The sequence below is a fragment of the Stegostoma tigrinum genome, chromosome 2 (assembly GCF_030684315.1).
Source record: "Stegostoma tigrinum isolate sSteTig4 chromosome 2, sSteTig4.hap1, whole genome shotgun sequence".
NCBI classification, from domain to species: Eukaryota; Metazoa; Chordata; class Chondrichthyes; order Orectolobiformes; family Stegostomatidae; genus Stegostoma; species Stegostoma tigrinum.
Window position 1 is genome coordinate 34,511,376 of NC_081355.1, and position 23,283 is coordinate 34,534,658.

Consider the following 23,283-nt stretch of genomic DNA (forward strand, 5'->3'; position numbering starts at 1 on the left):
ACAGGAAAAGACAAAGAGAATGGCGCTAAGTCCTAATACTAAATCAGTGAGGTGGTCCGGATCCAATCAGCCAAAAGGCCTCCTCCTGTCTGCGTAACAATTCTGTGATTCTCTAATTCATGCAAAAGGCAGAATTTATTGCCCTTCCTGGTTGCTGTATCTGGAGGGCGCAGGGTGGGAACCCAGTTATCTCCCTGTTTCCTCATAACCCCACTGAAGTCTGCACTGTAATGTTTGAGAGCAGCTTTCCTGCTTAAAGCCCAGTTAAGTGAGCAGTTTATGCCGCATATTAGAGTCTCATCCAGCCACTGCCCCAATTGCAGGAAAAGACTTGCGGCCCAAACTGCTGCCTGGCAGCTTTGACTCTGCAGGTTGCTGGAGGTGAAAGGGAAGATGCTTCTTTTACTGGTCCCTGGTGCCAGTTGGATGCCCTTCCACCTCAGACAGTTTTCGCTTCTCACATCCACCTTTCTGCTGGACTTTATTAGTCAAGACGCTGTCTCTACAGCCACTCACCAGAGCCTGCCTGAAATGCCTGATAGTCAGTATCCGTCACTGAACATTTTCCCCTTGGCCTATCTGCAAGTACTAGTAATGCTCACCACAATGGACGACATCTGCAGCTCTGTTGAACTCCTGGCCTTCACTGGCTGTCAACTCTGAGTCATCTTCTCGGAAAGAGGCAGTTTATCAGGTGTAATAATCAAAGATCTACAGGCTGTAAAAGCAGGGCAGGTTAGTCGTGCCCAATCTCACTCTCAGTATTTATATTGCAAAGAACGTGCCCTCAGTGAATAATCCAGCCCATAATTGTGCCAAAGAATGTTGAAAATCTGCATTCATTGTTATAATTTATCATCTGCTGCTTTCAGCATTTCTTACAGGCTTTGTTGATATATTGTGAATTCCTGCCTGGCATAAATTTTTTTTTACAGGTAATACTTTTTAAAACAATATTGTAGAATTAAGTAAGTTACAAATCACTCTCATAACAGGAGAAGAAATGTACCTTGTAAAAACATATAAATATGAAAACATTGGGTGATATATCTGATTAAAATTATTCATTTCCTGAAGTTCCTGGCTTCATGAAGATAATGTCTCAAAACTGAATTCAATGGAATTGACCTGAATTGACACCTGCAGAAGATGTAGCCCTCCGCTCCCTCTGCTCCAATCCCAACCTCACCATCAAACCCACAGACAAGGGAGGCGCAGTTGTAGTATGGCACACTGACCTTTACATTGCTGAGGCCAGACGCCAACTCTCCAACACCACCTCCTACCACCCCCCTGGATCACGACCCCACCCCCGAGCACCAAACCATCATCTTCCAAACTATCCACAACCTCATCACCTCAGGTGACCTCCCACCCACAGCCTCCAACCTCATTGTTTCCCAAACCTGCACTTCCCACTTCTATCTCCTTCCCAAAATCCACAAACCAGCCTGCCCTGGTCGATCCATTGTCTCCACCTGCTCCTGCCCCACTGAACTCATCTCCACCTATCTGGACTCCATTTTCTCCCCCTTGGTCCAGGAACTCCCTACCTATGTCTGTGACACCAGCCACACCCTCCACCTCCTCCAGAACTTCCAATTCCCTGGTCCCCAACACCTCATTTTCACCATGGACGTCCAGTCCCTATACTCCTGCATTCCTCATGCAGATGGCCTGAAGGCCCTCCGCTTCCTGTCCCGCAGGCCCGACCAGTCCCCCTCCACTGACACCCTCATCTGCCGAGCCGAACTTGTCCTCACCCTCAACAACTTCTCTTTTGATTCCTCGCACTTCCTGCAGACAAAGGGGGTGGCCATTGGTACCCACATGGGCCAAAGCTATGCCTGCCTCTTTGTAGGTTACGTGGAACATCCCTCTGCCGTACCTACACTGGCCCTAAACCCCACCTCTTCCACCGTTACATTGATGGCTGTGTCAGCGCCGCGCCATGCTCCCAAGAAGAGCTCGAACAGGTCATCCACTTGACCAACACCTTCCACCCCAACCTTAAGTTCACCTGGACCATTTCCAATACATCCCTCCCCTTCCTGGACCTCTCTGTCTCCATCTCAGGCAACCACCTAGAAACCGATATCCATTTCAACCCACCGACACCCACAGCTGCTTAGAATACACCTCCTCCCTCCCACTCTCCTGCAAAAATTCCATCCCCTATTCCCAATTCCTTCACCTCCACCACATCTGCTCCCAGGATGAGGCATTCCATTCCCCTACATCCCAGATGTCCTCGTTCTTCAAGGACTGCAACCTCCCCCCGGCAGTGGTTGAGAACGCCCTCGACCACGTCTCCCGCATTTCCCGTAACTCGTCCCTCACACCCCATCCCCGCAATAGCTGCCAAAAGAGAATCCCTCTTGTCGTCACATACCACCCCACCAACCTCCGGATACAAGGCATCATCCTCCAATACTTCCACCATCTACAATCCGACCCCACCGCCAAAGACATTTTTCCATCCCCACCCTTGTCTGCCTTCCAGAGGGACCACTCTCTCCGTGACTCCCTTGTCTGCTCCACACTGCCCTTCAACCCCACCACACCCGGCACCTTCCCCTGCAACCGCAGGAAGTGCTACACTTGCCCCCACACCTCCTCCCTCACCCACATCCATGGCGCCAAGATGACTTTCCGCATCAAGCAGATGTTCACCTGCACATCTGCCAATGTGGTATATTGCATCCGCTGTACCCGTTGTGGCTTTCTCTACATTGGGGAAACCAAACGGAGGCTTGGGAACCAGTTTGCAGAACACCTCCGCTCAGTTCGTAACAAACAACTGCACCTCCCAGTCGCGAACCATTTTAACTCCCCCTCGCATTCCTCAGATGACATGTCCATCCTGGGCCTCCTACAGTGCCACAATGATGCTACCCGAAGGTTGCAGGAACAGCAACTCATATTCCGCTTGGGAACCCCGCAGCCCAATGGTATCAATGTGGACTTCACCAGCTTCAAAATCTTCCCTCCCCCCACTGTATCCTAAAACCATCCCAGCTCACCCCCACCTCCTTAACCTGTTCTTCCTCTCACCTATCCCCTCCTCCCACCTCAAGCCGCACCTCCATTCCGTACCTCCTAACCTCATTCCGCCCCCTTGACCTGTCTGTCCTCCCTGGACTGACCTATCCCCTCCCTACCTCCATACTCACCTCTACAAGCTCCATCCCTGCCCCTTTAACCTGTCTGTCTCCTCTCCATCTATCTTCTCCTCTATCCACCTTCGATCCACCTCCCCCTCTCTCCCTATTTATTTCAGAACCCTCTCCCCGTCGCCTTTTTCTGATGAAGGGTCTAGGCCCAAAACATCAGCTTTTGTGCTCCTAAGATGCTGCTTGGCCTGCTGTGTTCATCCAGCTCTACACCTTGTTATCTCGGATTCTCCAGCATCTGTGGTTCCCATTATCTCTCTCATTCACTCTAATTGGACATCTTACCATTTGACAAAACCAATAGTTTGTCTTCTGGTTGTGGTATTTTACCCAAGCAGTGGGTATTTATAATGCAGAGATTATACAAGGCAAGCCTTTGCATAGGCCCCTAAAAGTTATTGAAAATTACTGTTTCGTTTAGCATATGAACTCCTGCAGATTATAAATTTGTAATGTGAGATTGCTGCACACATGTCTTCCTTGGTGTTCATCTCATGTCAACTTATGTTTGGAGGTTGCAGTTTGTTGGTGCAACAGTGCTGAAAATTTACATTAGCCTTCCTAATTTAGTTGCTGCAGGTATAAAAGTTAATTAAGTCCAAACAGCACTGTGGTGACACTGCAACAGACGTGGCCAATTTGTTGCCAGACTAGGAGGGCTGTTTATACAATATTGTCCTTCAATTTTCACCTTCTTCCAGCTTCTGAAAAAATTCTGCCGGAACGTCGTCATCCTAAAATATTTACTCTGTTTCTCTCTCCAGAGATGTGTGACCTGCTGAATATCTCTATCAGTTTCTGTTTTCATTCATGAAACATATTTATTGGTTAGCTATTCAATACACAAATTGCTCCCAACTACCTCGATTTTAAAATTTTAGGTCAGCGGATTTCAACTTCTCCAGACACTAAAACTTATCCTTTGAATTGCTATGGAGTCGAGGTGACTGGAGCTACTCTTGGGATCATTGGAATGGGACGGATTGGATACAAAGTTGCTCAAAAAGCCAAAGGATTTGATATGAAAATTCTGTATCACAACAGGAACAGGAGGTAGGATTTGTGGGAGATTCCAACCAAAGATCATTTTCTAACAGTGCACAGATATATATTAATAGCATTTGAAATGCATGTTAACATACTAGCACATTAATCCCCAGACACAGCTTTTTATGTGCTCCCTGGATGTTTTGGACAGGATTTAAAGGGGAATGAGGATCTCAAAAATCAAGGTCCCATGTTACAACTGCCCTGCCATATTAATAATGATGATTGAAACCATAGATAAAGTTCCCCCACAAGAATAGATGGAGGCTGATTAGAAATTCAAAAAGTGCAACCTGATTCTGTCCCCAAGCTCCTCAAGAAATCCATGGCTGTACCCAACTGATTGGGTCATCTAACCAGGTTACAGAGACAGTGACCATGATGGAAATATAAATGGCAGCAAAGACACAGAATTCACAATGGGGTTTGAAGAAACTGGGTTTCATCTTGTTAACGTTTATATCCCAGATATAGCTCAGTATTAGCACACTCGCCTCTGAGTCAGAACATTCCGCGTTCAGTTCCCACTCAAGAAAATGTAGGTTGCTGCACCGATATAGAACTCGGGCAGTGCTGAATTATCAGAGATGCCGTGTTATACCTAGGATGTTAAAACAAGGCCCCATATCAGGTGGGAGGTTTAAATATCCTCTGGTATTTTCTTGAAGAAGAGTTAAGAACTTCTTCACAGTGCCCTAGTAATGTTCACCCCTCAAGCTATGTAGAAAAATAAATTAACTGCTTCTTACCACATTTGTTTGTGATTCTTGCTATGCACATGTTGGTAGCCATGGTTCCTATGTTACAATTGTGATCACACTTCAAAAAAAGCTTGATTGTCTGTAGAGTACTTGGGTTGTCCTGAAGTTACAGCAGTAATAATGTAAAGACACATTCTTTCTTTCTAACTGGTGAAGATCATGGATTGTGCAAGATGGGATGTTGTATAAGCAGTCTGACAATACAGAAGCAGTGAGGGAAATCGAGTTTTAAAATTGGGTACCATCATTCACATGGAAGCTAGTTCTAAGCCTTCGAATGGTGGTAAAGAATTAGTAAAGGACAGTATGTACATGAGGCGACCGAGCAGCAAGAGTAGAAGCAGAAAACAGGCCCATCCCATGTACCAACATGTGGTACATCAGTGAAACTTTAAAAATTGTCATATTGCTTTTTTTAAAGTAATTTTATGTTACTTGAAGTTGGGCTATTCATGGATGGTAGAATGGATACTTTTATTAAAAATGCTTATTTTGGTGAAAAACTCATTTTCAGCTGTATTAATCATTGAAGACAAAGTGAGACAGAAAACAGGAAACTACAATCCAGTCAGATTAACGTCTGTCACAGAGAAAATAATAGAAACTATTGCAAAAAAAAAAGTTATAGCAGAGTATTTGGATAAGTTCAAGGATAATCAGGCAGAGGCAATATGATTTTGTGTCAGGGAAATCATGCTTGACCAACTTCTTGGATTTCTTTGAACAGTTAACACATGATTAGATAAAAGGGAGCCAACAGATGTATAGTACTTAAGATTTCCAGAAGGTATTTGATAAGGGGTCACTTTTTTTTCCCTACTCGTTTGTGGCATGTGTGCGTTGCTGGTTAGCCAGCATTTCTTGCCAAACCATAGTTGCTGTTGAGTAGATGGTGGTGAGCTGCCTTCTTGAACCACTGCAGTCTTCCTGCAATAGGTTGACATGGTCGCATAGATAGAAGATTGGTTGGCTAACAGGAAGCAGAAAGTGTATGTAAATAGGAACGATGAAACCTTAGGAATTGATGTTGGGACCTCAATGTTTACAATTTATGTAAATAAACTTGGGTTAAGGGACCAAAGGTACAGTTGCCAAATTTGCTGATGACACAATCATTGACAGGAGAGTAAGTTGTGAAGATGCCATGAGGAGGCGACAGGAAGCTACACATAGATTGTGAGTCCCTGTAAACCTCTCCCTGAAAAGGTGTTGGAAATAGAGTCGAAAAGCTTTACAGCACAGAAAAAAGTCCCCACAGCCCATAAAGTCTGTTCCACTCAAAAACAACTATGTAACTATTCTAATCCCAATTTCCATCACTTGGCCTACAGCACTATGTGCTTTGGCATCACATGCACATCAAATGTTTCATGGTTTCTGCTTCTACCACCCTTACAGGCAGTGAGTTTCATACTCTCAACACTGATATTTCCTTCACATCCACTCTAAACCTTCTGAAGTTGACCTTATATCTATACCCCTGGTTATACCAAGGAGAGACATTCCGTCCTGTATAACCTGTTTATGCCTCTCATAATTTTATACAGCTCAATCATGTCGCTCTGCTCCAAGAATACAATCCCACTTTATCTAATCTCTCTTCTTAACTAAAACTCTCGTGCCCGTGCAACATCCTGCTTAAGCTCCTTTGCATCCTGTCCAATGGATTCCAGAACTGCACACAAATACTGCTGTAGCTGAAGCAATGTTTTGAATAGATCCAGCGTAACCTCTCTGTGCCTCAGCTAATAAAGCCAAGTATCCCGTATGCCTTCTTAGCCACTTTATCATCCTGACAAGTGACTTCAATGGGCTGGTGAACATGCACATCAAGGTCCCTATGATCCTTGGCACTGCTGAGGGTCGTACTGTTCGTCATGTATTCACTTGCCTTATTTATCCGGCCCAAGTGCATCACCTGACACATATACTCATTGAATTCTATTTGCCATCTGACTTACCCATCTATATCCTCTTGTACTGTAAGGCTAACCTCGTCATTTTTTCTGACCCCACCAATTTTCATATCTGTGAACTTACTGACTGACTCTCCCATATTCAAGTCTAAACCATTTATATATACCACAAACACCAAGGGTCCCAAAACAAATTCCTGTGGAACCCCACTGGACACAGTCTTTCAGTCATCATGATACCCCTCACCGATCACCCTCTGCTTCCTGCTACTCAGCCAATTCTGAATCAATCAGCCATATTTCTTTGATTCCAACAGGCTGTTATCTTCGCTCTTGGTCTCCCATGTAAGACCTTATCAAAAGTCAGGCTGAAGCCAAGGTAGACTACACCAAATTTATTGCACTTTTCTGTATGCCTGGTCACTTCTTTGAAAATTTAAAATCAAGTTGGTCAGACATGACCTCCCCGAACAAAACCATGCTGACGGTTCTGTTCTTGATTAATCCCTGCCTCTCCAAGTGCAAATTAATTCCGTTTCTCAGAATTGTTTCCAGTAGTTACCCCACCATTGAGTTTGTCCTGAGTGGCCTATAGCTTTCTAATTTATTCTTTGCCATTTCTTGAATAACTGAACACACTGGTGTTCTCCAGTCCTCTGGCACCACTCGTTAGTCCTTGAATTTTTTAAAAGTAGTAGATACAACGTCATTAAGAAAGGATGAGAGGTTATCTCCTTTAGATGGAGATGTGAAATTGAGGTTACTATTAGTTTAAGTATGATCTAATTGGCAGAGCAGGAATGAGGGGTTGAATGGCCTACGACTTCTAACTTGTGTGTTTGTATATTAATAAATATGGTATTAAAAATTTGAGATTATAATTCTTAAATACATCAAAAAATGTTCTTCGTGAAAGAAAATTATGGCTGTCCAATAGCCTAAAATTTTATGTTTTTTATTACAAAAATGACCTTGACCTAGAAATTGAACTATAAAATCAATTCAGAAAACTAGTGCAGATTAACAATTCCTGTGAAAGTGGAACTTTATGCGTAACTAGTCAATTATCATAGTAACTAAAATAACTTAACTATTGTATTGTACTTGCTATTGTGCTAATTTAATTTTATTTCAATTTAATGTTTGATTCTAAGTTAGTTTTATGTTAGACATTATTTACACCTTTGGTATTATAAGGAAGTGATCATCAAAGAATTGTGATTCGTGTCAAGTGTGTATTTATCATTCAAGGCACTTTTCGCAATATCTAATTTATAATGATTCGCTAATGAGATTTCACGAATGAATATTTGCAGATCACGATGAAATAAGGGGACAATGACTTATTTAGATATTTTCAAGTTACTGGGCCAAAGGAGATCACCACTGGGGACTAGAATAAAATAAGTACTGTGTAAATTAAATGAATTTGCAAATATAAATCACCTTGCCACATCTTAAGGCCATCTCAAGTGACTTCTAATGACTGCAGTATGACTAGAAAATTCAGATTTTTTTAAGTAAACAAAGTGTGTCATCTTAATTGCAAATAAGAGAGTCTTGTCACGACACAACTAATGTTCAAGAGATATAGGAGATCACAGAGTTCAGTGAGTGAGAGGAACAAAAGTTAATCAGTATTAGTAGGGAAATGGTTTGGCCAAATTGGTGGGACTAAAGGCCGATAAAGCCTCAGGCACACGTAATCTACATCGAGAGTACTAATAGAAGTAGCCCTTGAAGTACTGGATGCAAAAGTGATCATCTTTCAAGATTCTACAGACTCTGGAATGTTTCCTATGGATTGGAGGCTGGCTAATGTAAGCCCACTATTTAATAAAGGAGGTAGTGAGAAAACATACAGAACAGTTGGTTTGACATTGACAATGGGGAAATACAAGTGTCCATTGTAAAAGATTTAACAGCAGAGCACTTGAAAAAGAGTGACACGATCAGTCAGCATGGATTCAGAAAAGGGAAATCATGTTTGACAAATCTACTGTAATTTTTCAAGAATGCAACCACTAGTGTTCATTAGGGAGAGCCAGGGCATGTAGTTCACTTTGATTTCCAGAAGGGTTTCGATAAGGTCCCACGTAAGAGTTTAGCTTGTAAAATTAAAGTGCATGGATTGGGGATAGTGTATTGATATGGATAGAGATCTGGTTGACAGACATGAAACAAAGAGTCGGAAGAACAGGTCTTTTTCTGTGTGACTAGTGGAGTAGCACAGACATCAATGTTTGGACCCTAGGTGCACTCAATATATATTAATGATTTAGATGAGGGAATTAAGCATAATATCTTCAAGTTTGCAGATGATTCAAAGCTGGGTGGCATGGTAGCTTTCGAGGAGCATGCAGAAAATCTTCAGTGTGGTTTGGACAAGTTGAGTGAGTGGACAAATGCATGGTAGATAATGTGTACTGTGGATAAATGTAAGGTTATCCACTTCAGTAGCAAAAACAAGAAAGCAGATTATTATCTGAATGATGATAGATTGGGAAAGGCGGGGGTGTAATGAGATCTGGATGTCCTTTTACACCAGTCACTGAAAGTAAGCAAACAGGTTCAGCAGGCAGTGAAGAAGGCAAATGGTATGTTTGCCTTCATAGCAAAAGAATTCGAGCACAGGAGCAGAGATGTCTTGATCCTGATGAGTTCATACTTGGCATACTGTGTACAGTTTTTTGTCACTTTAACTGAGGAGAAATGTTCTAGCTATGGAGGGAGTTCAATGAAGATTTACCAGACTGATTCCTAGGGTGGCAGAATGGATATGAAGAGAAACTGAATCTGCTTGATTATTCACTGAAATTTGGAAGAACGAGGAGGAGGGGAGGGATCGAGTAGAAACTGATAAAATTCGAATAGGACTGAACAGGGTCAACACAGGAAGAATGTTCCTAGCGATTGAGGAGTCCAGAACCAGGGGTTACACTTTTAGGATGTGATGTAGGCCATTTAGGACTGAGATGAGGAGATATTTCTTCACCCAGAAAGCCTGTGCAATTCTCTGCCACATAAAGCAATTGATGCCACAACGTTGAATGTTCTCAGGAAAGATTTAGATATAAAAACCAAAAGAACTGCAAATGCTGTAAATCAGGAACAAAAACAAAATTGCTGGAAAAGCTCAAGAGGTCTGGCAACATCTGTGAAGGAGAAAACAGAGTTAACTTTTTGCTTCCGGTGACCCTTCCTCAGAACCTCAGGAATTAGATATAGTTCTTCAGACTAAAGAAATGTTCTTTGGGCTAAAGGAATCAACAGGTATGGGAGAAAGTAGGAACAAGGTACTGAGTTGGAGGATCTGACATGATCATATTGAATGGTGGACCAGGTTTTTCAATGGCCAAATAGCCTACTCCTGCTCCTATTTCCGATGTTTCTAAGTCCCAGGTATGTATCATGACAGGTATGAACAAGTGACTTAAAAAAAAAGCTCTCATATCTTTCCCTTTTGTCAGTGTAATTCTTTAATTTAAATAGATGATGAATTAATTTAAAAAAGCTGCATTCTTAGCTCTTCACTATGTGAGTGGTGGTACGTAAAGAAGGGATAATACAGTGTGGAGCTGGAGGAACACAGCACGTCAGGCAGCGTGAGAGGGCAGGAAAGTCGACGTTTTGGGTCGGGACCCTTCTTCCGTCAACTTTCCTGCTCCTCTGATGCTGCCTGGCCTGATGTGATCCTCCAGCTCCACGCTGTGTTATCTCTGACTCTCGCATTTGAGGTTCTTACTATCTCTCTGCGTAAATAAGATTGTGTTTTACAGTCCTTGTGCTGCAGTGATTGTGTCCATATCTTTGAGCTGGAAGGACTGAGCTTAAGACTAATTTGCATAAGATGTGCCATAACACATTTGAACAGACTGATTAGTGTCATTGTCATACAGCACAGAAACAGGCCCTTTAGGCCCAACTTGTGCGTGCTGACTGGACGAGTCCTAGTTGCCTGCATTTGGCCCATATCCCTTTACACCCTTCCTATCCATGTACCTGTCCAAATGTCTTTTAAATGTTGTAATTGTACCCACCCCTACCACTTCCTCTGCCAGCTCCGCCCTCTGTGTGAAGAATTTGCCCTCAGATGCCTTTTAAATCTTTCCTCTCTAACCTTAAACCTGTGCCCACGAGTTTTGGGCACCTTTTCCCTGGGGAAAAGACCTTATCTATATCCCTCATGATTTTATGTATCTCCATCAGATCACCCCTCACCCTCCTATGTTCCAGTGGAAAAATGTCCTGGCTTATGGAGGTTGTTTTTTTAATTCAAACCTTCCAGTTTCGGTAGCGTTCTTGTAAATTTTCTTTTGCACCCTTTTTAGTTTAATAACCTTCTTCTAATAGCAGGGTAGCCACAATTGTACACAATACTCTAAATGTTGCTTTAGCAGTGTCTTCTACGGCTGTAACATGATGTCCCAACACTTATACCTGTGAAGAAAAAGTGTGTTAAGTGTGTCAGATGCCGCCTTCACCACCCTGTGTACTTGTGACACACTTTCACGGAATTATATATCTGAACAGCTCACATTTACATGAAAAATATAAAAAGTTGAGTTTTTCGGAGGGCCTATTCCTGCTCCTCTTTTCTATGTTGCTGCAGATCAGACTCCATCGGCAACAAACAAACTAAATGCCCAAATAATTTGGGATTTTACAGTTACTAGTTGAGGTAAGAACATTGCCAGGGCATCATCCAGATCTTCCAATTCCCTGGCCCCCAAAACCTAATTTTCACCATGGACGTCCAGTCCCTACACACCTATATTCCTCATGCAAATGGCCTCAAGGCCCTCCGCTTCTTCCTGTCCCGCAGGCCCGACCAGTCCCCCTCCACCGACACCCTCATCCGCGTAGCCAAACTCGTCCCCACCCTCAACAACTTCTCTTTCGATTCCTCCCACTTCCTACAGACAAAGGGGGTGGCCATGGGTACCCGCATGGGCCCAAGCTATGCTTGGCTCTTTGTAGGTTACGTGGAACAGTCCCTCTGCCGCACCTACACAGGCCCCAAACCCCACCCCTTCCTCTGTTACATTGATGACTGTATCGGCGCCACCTCTTGCTCCCTAGAGGAGCTCGAACAGTTCATCCACTTGACCAAAACCTTCCACCCCAACCTCAAGTTCACTTGGGCCATCTCCAACACACCCCTCCCCTTCCTGGACCTCTCAGTCTCCATCTCAGGTAACCAGCCAGCAACTGATGTTTCCATTTCAAGCCCACCGATTCCCACAGTTACCTAGAATACACCTCCTCCCACCCACCCTCCTGCAAAAATTCCATCCCCTATTCCCAATTCCTCCGCCTCCACCGCATCTGCTCCCAAGATGATGCATTCCACTCCCGCACATCCCATCCCAGATGTCCACGTTCTTCAAGGACCGCAACTTGCCCCCCGCAGTGGTCGAGAACGCCCTTGACCGCGACTCCCACATTTCCCGCAACATATCCCTCACACCCCACCCCCGCCACAAGTGCCCCAAGAGGATCCCCCTCGTTCTCACATACCACCCCACCAGCCTCTGGATACAACGCATCATCCTCCGACACTTCCTCCATCTACAATCCGACCCCACCACCCGAGACATTTTTCCATCCCCACCCTTGTCTGCCTTCCGGAGAGACCACTCTCTCCGTGACTCCCTTGTCTGCTCCACACTCCACTCCAACCCCACCACAACCGGCACCTTCCCCTGCAACTGCAGGAAGTGCTACATTTGCCCCCACACCACCTCCCTCACCCCCATCCCAGGCCCCAAGATGACTTTCCATATTAAGCAGATGTTCACCTGCACATCTGCCAATGTGGTATACTGCATCCATTATACCCGGTGTGGCTTCCTCTACATTGGGGAAACCAAGCGGAGTCTTGGGGACCAGTTTGCAGAACACCTCCGCTCAGTTCGTAACAAACAACTGCACCTCCCAGTTGCTGTGTTCATCCAGCTTCACACTTTGTTATCTTAGTTTTAGTGAGACTTGTTTGCTTTCTCAAGTCCATGTACTGGCAGCAACTACAATGACTTGCCAGCCCAGATCCTGAAGAAAAGTTTAACCATTGTGGCCAAGGCTTGGCTTTGTTTTGGGGTTTTGTTGTAAACTGACCTAGACTCCCTCTGTTCAGGATATGTCGTGAGTGAGGCTGTGCAATTGCCTTCACTCAAGTGGTGTTCCCCAAGCTTAGTTGGATTAGCGAGAGTGTTCACTTCCTTCGGAATACCTGCAACTCATATGCTCCACTTGCCATATTTTCCAATGATCAAGCTAGTTGTGATGCCTATTTGAAGTCCAGTTGGGCTTCTTCTAGTCAGTACTCTTGCATAGTTGCACCAGTAATCCCATATATCAAACAGTCTCCCAGCATCTCATTAAGTAACAAACCAAAGTCACATGCCTCTGCCATTTTTCAGAACCTAGTCAAAATTCCGGAGACGGTTTCCCTCGTACCCAAATTGCTGAGTAAAAGCGATTGCATCTCAGAATTATTAGTCGCTTGGAGCCAGAATATTCCTCATCTAAATCCATCAACACTTGAAAGGTTTTAGTATCTGGTCCCTCAGGGTTGAACACCTCCTAATAACTAAAAAAGCTGCAGGTCCACAAGCTGTCAGGAGGATTACACATTGACTTTCATCTGCCCAATGTCAATTATCTGGAAAAAGTAACACATTCTTTCCACAAACTGGACCCAGTCTTTGACGGCAGGATTGAACAAGTCAAGTTTCCCAAATGATGCCAGAAATGCTTACCCCAACTCAAAGATCATTGCAAGTGAATTTCTTCAGGAGAGTGCTTTTCTTTCATTGCCACTGAAATAACCCCATTGAGGCCTGTTACGAATGCACTGTGCAACACATTGTCTCAGTCATTAGCACTGCTGCCTCACAGTGCCGGTGGGCTGGGTTCAATCCCTGGATGTCTGTGTGAAGTTTGGATGTTCTTCCCATGTCTGTGTGGGTTTCTCTGAGTGTTCTGATTTTCTCCCACAGTTCAAAGATATGCTGGTTGGGTGGATTGGCCACGCTAGATTGTCCATAGTGTTCAGCGATGTCCAGCCTATGTGGACTAGCCATGGGAAATGGAGGGTTACAGGGATAGGGGAGGAGGATGGGATGGGTTCAGAGGGTCTGTTTGGACTCAATGAATGGGCCAAATGATCTACTTCCACACTGCAGGGATTCTATGATTTATTTACACATGACTGATCCAGCTTGCTGAGGACCAGCTTTGTGAACAGGATGCCTGACACTCCTGTTCCTATCTGTCAGCCAGGCTCCCTGATTGGACCAGATTAATAGCCCCAGTCAGGGAATTCATTGTATGAGGTCCACCTGGTTGACCTAATTACAATTACTACAGTGCACATAAAATTGCAGCATCTCACAGTGTAACATTTTGTTTCATGTTGATTCAGGTACATTTGCTAATCATCCTTTAAATCTGTGGCCGTTTGTTACTGTCCTTTCTGCTGCTCAAAGCAGTTTCTCCTTATTTATCAAAGCCTTCCATATTTTGACTACATCTACCAATCTCAGTTTAACCTTCTCTACACTAAGTAGAATAATCTCTGTTAGTTTCTCCCAGCTCTTCATGAAAAAGAAGTTCTTATCCCTGATAGCATTCTGGTAAATCCTTTCTGCGTCTTGTCTCAAACTTAAATTGTAGTGCTCAAAATTTCCGAGGGGAAGCCCAAAGTTTTCATAAACACTTCACACAGTATCCTTGTTTCTGTACTCAATGCTTCTACTGATAAAACAGAGAATCCCAGAAGCTTTTTAAATGGCCTTCTCAACTTTTCCTGCTCCTGAGGTGTAGGGTCAGAAGTAATGGACCCCTGACTCTGCCCCTGGCCCTGGCCTGAGCACAGTGGGCCCCTGGAGCCCTGAGCCTCAGTTATTTCAATTTGTTAGTTCCTGCTTCAAGTTGTGTTAACAGACTGGAGATAAGATTTTCAGCACTCAGTCAGGAGGAGGTCTCACTCGACAAGCTGTCAGCTAACTGAGTGACTGGCAGCTCTGTACTCACAGCATTAGTGGCCAAAAGCAGGAGTATAAGCAAACCCAGATTCCAGATCCTGGATTTCAGGATTAGGTGAGTGCAGGTGCTGTCAAAACAGGAAGGAACGTGAGGCCTGGACAAGTGATAAGAAAGGGATGGGAATCATAATGGAGAGGAAATATCCATCTGAACATAGACTTTTCGGGGGACATCTGATCTGGAAAGGGGATCATGAAGGGAACTGTCTTACTTCCTTTTTGAGGTCTATCTGGGTGACTTGCCAGACTTCCGTGCTTGCCCCTGAACTCCTGCAAGCTGGACAGGGAACAGCCCTTGAACAGCCATGGCAAGGATGTGAGGGAGTGCCAGGCCTTTCCAATCCCACTGTGATATCGTTGGCAGGTTAGAGCAGTGGATGGATGGTTGGAGAGCTTTGGGATATTTTACACCCTCACCCTACACCTGCAAACCCACTGGTGGGACTTACAAAACTGTGCACCTAAATTTTTCTTTGGTCTATTAATGAATGTTTTTTATATTTGTATTCTTGATCTGAACTCACCCATTAGTGAGAACCATTTCTCCACATCCACCATATCAACCCACTACGTAGTCTATAAAGATCCTTTTTGTTGATGTAATCTTATTCAATTCCTCTTACCTGAAAGTACCTTTACCCCGATCATTGTGTTATTGGGCATTTAAGCCATTGGAATTCTCTACAATGTAGAATTTTGATATTCATCTCCAGCAAACCATCGCTTCACTGAACTAAGAAGCTGTTCAGGTGTTATTCCAAATGTTAGTGTTTTCCCAGGTCACCTTGATATGGGTTGGTGAGCTCCTAGTAGAGGCATTGATTGCCCTTCTTGTTCATTGTCATTGTAATTCTTAATCTTCCCAACACAACAGTAACAAACACAATTGTCCCATTATGATGTCCAGTAAACCTTAGAAAAACTGAGGAAAGAAGCACAGAAGATTTTTGTGAACATTAATGAAGAAAATATGACGTCAATACAAGCATTGAAATGATGAAAATTGGAATGTTTTGTTGATATAATTGAATGTTGGCCCATCCATGATATACAACATCAGGGATCAAAAAGAACATTGCTGAGCTTTTTCTCTTGTTCTGAATCAAATAAACATGTACCTACATATGAGGAGCTAGTCATGCTTTATATGAATGGTTTTCTCCAAAAAAGTTCAGATAACTCTTCTCTGGCAATATGCTCATTGAAAAGGTAAAATTAATGAGGAAAAGCAAGTGACTGATGCACATATATTTTCTGTTTTATGATTTCATGTTTTAATTTTATAGTGACATTAGGTTATCCTGTGCGCAAAAAACGGACCTATTCCTGACCAAATTTATAACGCAGACAAAACTGGCTCACATTGACTCTGTTTACCAAATTCTAGGCTTTGCAGATGCGAGTGAGTGGATCTGGCTTCAAAACAGAACAAACTTATATTGATAGTACTTACGGGTGATTGAAAAATTTCAGCACCCGAGGTCATTTACGTGTATTGTAGTTCAGAGTGAGCAGAATAATTCATGAATGGGCAAGGACATTTTTCAAGAGTGGTTTGATTGTGTTTTGCACTGTTGGTAAAAGAAGAATTTTGAAAAATAGCCAAGACTGACATTAGTGAAGCCAGTGAAGATTTAGGGCAGCATGGTGGCTCTGTGGTTAGCACTGTTGCCTCACAGTGCCAGTGACCCAAGTTTAATTCCACCCTTGGGCAGCTGTTTGTGTGGAGTAGGTGCATTCTCCCTGTGTCGCATGGGCTTTCCCTGGTTTCCTCCCATAGACCAAAGATGTACAGATTTGGTGGATCGGCCATGCTACATTGATGGGGTTGTTGACTTGTTCACCGAGCTGGCTTGTTTTTGTTCAGACGTTTTGTCACCATGCTCGATGATATCATCTGTGGAGTCTCCAATGAAGCAACGTTATCCTACTCCGATTGGAATTTATGCTGTCTGGTCCATTATGGCGAGTACTATTATTTCGATTTTTTTTTATCTGTTTGGCTTTGTATATGGGGTACAATTCTCTATATTTGTTGATTGAAGTATGAGTGGAGAACCATGCCCCTGGAATTCCCGTGCATGTCTATGTTTGGCTTGGGCTACAACATCGACCTGCACAGGAATTCCAAACGGCATGGTTCTCCACCCATACTTCAATTAACAAACATATAGAATTGTTCCCCATACGTAAACTCACAAAGATCAAAACCGGAAATGACAGTACTCACAATAACAGACCGGTCAGTATAAATTCCAGTCGGAATAGAATAACATTGCCTCATTATAGGCTCCACTGAATATGTTCCCTAGCGTGGTGATGAAACGTCTGAATAAAAACAAGCCAGCTAGGCAAGCAAGTCAACAAGTTCATCAACAACCTGAGCTACAGATCTTTGCCAATACTTTAAATGTTACATTGACTATAGTGTCAGGAATGTACAGGCTAGGTGGATTAACCATGGGAAATGAGGGACTACAGGACAGGATGGGTGGCTCGGTCTGGGTGGGGATGCTTGTCAGAGGGTCGGCATGGACACAATGTGCAGAATGGCCTGCTTCCATGATGTAGGGATTCTATGACTCTATTCTATTGTGAGACAATTGTTGACCTCACACTCCTAAACCAGGGTTAGTGAACAGTTAACATCTTCCTGCCTGCAAATGAAACCTCATTAGTGTAACTTCTTGATCCAAGTGTCATCCAGACTTTGAAATGTGATTAAAGAAGAGAAATCATGAGAATGTAAATGAAATAATGAAGGCATTCTATAGAACTTTCAAGACCTCTAATAATAAAGGATGTAAAAGTGAAACTTACAAAAGGGCTCAGAGAAAATTCAATGTTCCATTTGCAAAAGACTTGCCTGATAAAGAAACTTTTGAAGGATTTAATCTAAGACCCTTTGTATTTTGACTTACTGTTGAAGATTAGAAGTAAAGAGTTTTTACTTCCTTTGCTGCATATTATTTTGTATTCTTTCTTTGCAAGTTCATGCAACAGATATTGCACTGTATTCCATCAATAAATGTGCCTGTCTATTAACTAGCATGTTTGATTAACCAACATGTCCTTTTCCTGCACATGCTGTGTCATTAATATTTTACTGAGGTTGTATCCTCTCATTTCTCCCTACTGGGATTTCATCAAGTGAAGAACAGTACTGTACCACAGTACCCCAACTATGTTTGAATTGAAATTGCAAATAAACATTACAGGATCCTGGTGTTTTTCTATTTTAGCAATGAAATTTAGGAAATGTCACTATGGAACAGATGATCTGAATTTGGAGGTTTCAATTTAATGTCCCTAAAAAGGCACACTACTGGCAAAGCTGGAGAGTGAAAAGATTTATGTAAAAAAAGTGTGATTTTTCACAGAATCATTAACTAATAATGAAAATGTGTACAAGGTCCTAAAAATTCACTAACTTTACAATAATTATAACACTTGCTTCATCCATCTGTAGGACTGAGGAAGAAGAGAGGCTGGTTGAGGCTTGCTACTGTGCAAAAATTGATGACCTCCTCCAGGAGTCAGATTTTGTCATGATAGTAGTAAACCTGACTCCGCAAACTACCAAAATGATGGGAGAAAGAGAGCTTAGACTAATGAAACCCAATGCGACTCTCATTAATATCTCCCGCGGTAAGGAAATATAGATATAATATATATATTATATATATATGTGATTACATGTTTAATAAAAATAGCCATTGTTTGCAAAAATGTTTTAACAATTTATCTGCAATGACCACGTACCTTCTTTAAAAGTTTTCTGTTTGTATAATTGTATTAAATCTTACATAAAATGACACATTTCTAACTCAGAAAATCATCAAACACCTAAATTTTGGATTGGTTGACAGGATTCTATGGTTTATATTCTTTATGAGTGCAGTTATGGATTTCACTGATTTCAACCATTAGGTCTCTGGGGAGCAGTTATGTGATTATGTCAGCTAAAATTGCTGTACCTGTTTCCTTTCAGACAGGCTAGCTTTCCTAATTAGTAAAGATCGAACATGACAGGCCAAGATACTTCTTGCATGTGAGAATATATTACAGGGTTTTCCATGTGCCAGTAAAATGTATTGGTCTTCTAACAGAGGGGATTACCCATTGTCAAGGAAAGGTCAACATTATAGCATAATATATAAAATGTATGAATTTTCATTTACTGTACACCATGTTTTTAGAAAAGGCAGTTCACAGAGGCATAATCAGACCAAAGATAAGTATGATTCATGAAGGGAGTTTTAAGGTGGGAGCTTACAGGAGGATGCAGAACTGGAGGAACGTAAGAACCAACTTTCAACATTTGGACCAGATTTGCAATTGGACAGATTCTGAGGAATCACCATAAGTTGTGGGGAGACTAAAAAGAACAGCAGAATGTCACAATGGTACAGAAGGAGAAAAACATGAAAGAATGAGTATCTGAAATTTTGGGGACCATGGGTCACTTTTAAAAAGCTTAGGTTGGGGAGATGTGCGAGCAGGATCTGTTGAGAATAGAAGAAAGCAAGTTGCCTTTGATGCATTGAAGCTGAGTGGAGAACTGGAAACCATTTAGACAGCATTGGAGTGTGTATGGAGGTACCTAAAGCCTGCATAAGAATTTCAGAAGAAGCTGCACTGAGTAGAGGCAGAGGCTGAGGCAGGAGATGATATTTTCTCACATCATCCAGCAGGAGTGCATGGTCACACAAGGGGCCTCATGGATTAAGATTTGTGTGTAGAGCTGACGACATCTGCCTATGTGTGCTACTGGCAGCTTTGGCCCTCCAGGATGAAGATCCCTAATCTTTGAACACCTCTGCGCACAAAGTTTAACAGCCAAAAAGGTGTCCACTTGTGGCTGTGCCAGAGAGGTGGTACCTTCAGGGGGACTCAATTCTGTAGAATATCTGGGAAGCATCCATCATTCAGGTTTTTGCACTAGACTTTTCAGAGGCCTGTATCTTTCATTGTTGGCCCCTCTAAACACCTTCTGAAGTGTGTGTGCTGCAGTCTGCTCTCTCACAAGTCACTCAGCCCGCCTACTCCAAGTGTTCTTGCAATAATTTTCATCCCATTGTACACGTGCAATTTCCAGATGGAAGGCTACAGTGAAGACTCCTCCTCCAGCGTCTCCTCGCCTGACTGTGTCGGTGAGCCTTCAGATATTCACAGCCACTTCCCAGTGGTCTATATTCCATCAAACTAGAAGGATTCAAACTTCCACAAGTCTGAATCCAACCCATCGACATTCATCCACAGCTGTCACTCAGGCCCAGGCACATGAAGTGAGCATGCCTGGTGTGGTCAGTTCGTGGGCCTAACTCTTCAAGCCACAGTATTACTGGCTTTTTCTAACCTGAACTGCAATTAAACCAAACAGCCTTTTTCAGGGAGAGAAATAATGGACACAAATCAAAAAAGAGCTCAGAAGATAGTGGTTACCTGAACTAATCATTTGCTTTTATGCCTCACAGATGTAAGAGTTTTTTTGAGTTATTGAATCCTTTAAAATTTTAACATTACAGATCTGTATTGGATGTAATGGTTTCCCTGATTGACATTTATTTCAATTAGAATGAATAATATGGCCTTTATGATCGCAGTAAAGCATTCTTGGGATAAATTCATCCAAAAGAAATGTTGCTAAAACTGTATAACTTATACTTTGCATGCATATTTAAAATCTGTGTTCCACATAGAGTAGAACATGCAGTCAAGTTAATCGAGTTGTTTAATATCCCAAGGTGGAGTGATTGATCAGGATGCTTTGGTGAAAGTGCTTCAGAATGGAGTTATTCGTGCAGCAGCACTAGATGTTTCTGAACCAGAGCCCCTTCCGAGGTATGTTGCCTCATGCAATTTTTCAAATTATCAAAAGTCTTCATTTGAAAAGTAGAAATCAATAATTTAGGTACGGAAACTCATGTGGCTGTCTCATGTGCTTTTTCTAAAAGGACTCATCCTTTGCTACGCTTAACAAATGTCATTCTGACTCCCCACATTGGAGCTGCCACTGAAAAGACTCATCATATGATACTGGAGAAAATGACTGAAAACGCTTTGGCTGCTGTTCGTGGTCTTCCAATGCCTAATGAAGTTCTGCTGTCATGATGGGTATAAGCAGCAGAGATGTAGTAATTCTTTGATTCTAGTGCATTGTAGTAATGATCACCTCTGCATCAGTTTATTCAAGACAAGAGTTTTAACAGCTGTAGTGAAGAAATAAGCTTTCTATACCCTATGGTCACCCAAAATAATACTGGGATATTCCTTTTCCTTCCTTTCTTATTAATTCATAAATGTCAAGCCAATTCTTACAGAGATCCACAAAAATCTTCATGCAGACACAAGATGAAAAATGAATTGACTTAACAAGTAAAACATTGTGATCGTAATTCTGCCCGCCGATGCTTTATTCATCAGACCCAGAACAGGGACAATACTGAGGAGGACCTCTGTTCATTGAAATATCAGCACAGCCTGGTGATGAGTGTACAGCCCCTTGACATTCACTCCCTTACCACCTTTACCCCATCCCCCAGCCATTCCTCATCTCCTCATATCCTTGAATCCAGTCATCCAGTATCTGTGATAAAAATAACTCTCACCCTCTGTAATAACATTGAGAAATCCTTGGGAAAGTGATAAATCAGATAAAATAAAAAAAACTCGAATATCCCTTGAAAACCATGGTCTCTGAACAAATCAAAATTTGTAAGTGTAAGAAAGCTCATATTCTCTTTGACCATTGTGAACTACCCCTGCTCAGCAGAATCAAATAGTTGATTTGAAAGTCAGCCAACTGTTCATAGTGAGATTCCATTGAAGAACTGAGTCTACCAACTTTCCTAGGCTGAATTCTGTCAAGCCTTTGAACATAATCAGAGGCCCAACCATCTGTCAAAGTTTTAAAACCAAGAAAATGGATCAATTTAACTTCAAGGAGACAATCAAAGCTATGGGCACATTTCTCACTGCCAGCCCAGGATTTCATAGTGGTATATATGAAGGTGAGAAGTTGGAGCAACAGTATCCCTTTCAAACCCGCTCCACCATTCATTATGTTGTGGTGGATCTGATTTTAGCCCCAATTCACATTCATACCTACCTGGATAACATTTGACTGCCTTAGTGGCCAAGGGAGTACAACAGTTCTACAACCCAGAGTAGCACGCTATCCAAGGATGATGTACTCCAATACTTCTGAAGACTTTTTCCATTTTCACAATAATGTGAATTCCTTCATCAGCTTGCCAGATGTCAGAGGTTGGCAACCTGGCAACCACAGTATTTAATGATCACTCTCTTTTCTGACACAAGCTGCACTACCACTCACTGTATTAGAAATGGGTATAATCAATGATATGTCATGGCTATGAATTAGAGAACATCTTTTGTTTGACCTTTCGTACAATTCCCATCTTCAAACTGTGGTTTCCTGTAATTTGTAATATCTGTCCATACGATTTACACTGCTTTCCAAAACTGGCCCAATTCCATCAAAGTTTTTGAAGGTTTGCAATTGAGATGACAAATTCAGGGCAATAGAGAGAGGGCTCCATACCTATGCTCTTAAGCCGCACCACTGAAAATTCACAATGTTGGGAATCCCACATTCATGTCCTGCACACCGTTTTTGAAACCTCCTCAATGTACTTCAGACACACATTAGGGCTGGAAAATCCAGCACACTGCGCTGCATGGTCTAGGGTGAGATAGTCATCAGAACTGGCCAATGGTATCCTATTTCAAATTATATGGCACTGATTAAATTCATAAACATGAAAATAAAGTTCCCACACTCCAGAGATTCACAGTGGCCAGTACTTTACAGTGTAAGAAAATTGATTTTAACTGCTTCAGCAAGATTTTGTCCCATTATCCAATTTTATCCAGAGATCATACATGCAGATCAGCACATCAAATGTGTAAATTATAATCTTTTTAGTTGATAACATCCTATCCTGAGAATGTTAATTAAACCTGATACAAAATATGTTTTATGGAATAGATTAAATCACATAGATTATGAATGAACTGAAAGGCTGCAGTGTGAATGTTTAATTTTTGATATCATTGTAATTGGATTAAAATATAATTCTAGATTTTTGTTCATGTTATGGTGTGCAAAATTAAACTAATTAAAACGCTTCATGTAAAAATCAGAACAAAAACATTGTCCATTTATGTAGTATACGATGTAGAGACTCACTAAACCAGATATTGCTTTGGGTAGAACTATCTTTAAGATACTTGCAAAGATTTGTAGCTCAGGTTGTGGACGAGATTGTTGGCTTGCTCACTGAGCTGGCTGGTTATTATACAGATGTTTTGT

At 42.3% G+C, this 23,283-nt stretch overlaps 1 protein-coding gene across 7 annotated transcripts in view; it reads left to right on the top strand.

Annotated features, from left to right (window-relative positions):
* The window catches only part of LOC132210823 (probable 2-ketogluconate reductase), a 78,077-nt gene extending 54,996 nt beyond the window's left edge, over positions 1 to 23,081 (top strand). For all 7 annotated transcript variants that reach the window (XM_059653275.1, XM_059653294.1, XM_059653269.1 and 4 more), the window contains 4 exons: positions 4,055 to 4,226; positions 18,415 to 18,593; positions 20,693 to 20,789; positions 20,903 to 23,081. In XM_059653275.1, coding sequence (XP_059509258.1) covers positions 4,055 to 4,226; positions 18,415 to 18,593; positions 20,693 to 20,789; positions 20,903 to 21,059 — 605 coding nt within the window. In that variant the 3' untranslated portion in view covers positions 21,060 to 23,081. The remainder of the gene's footprint in view (positions 1 to 4,054; positions 4,227 to 18,414; positions 18,594 to 20,692; positions 20,790 to 20,902) is intronic.
* The last annotated feature ends 202 nt before the right edge of the window (positions 23,082 to 23,283 follow it).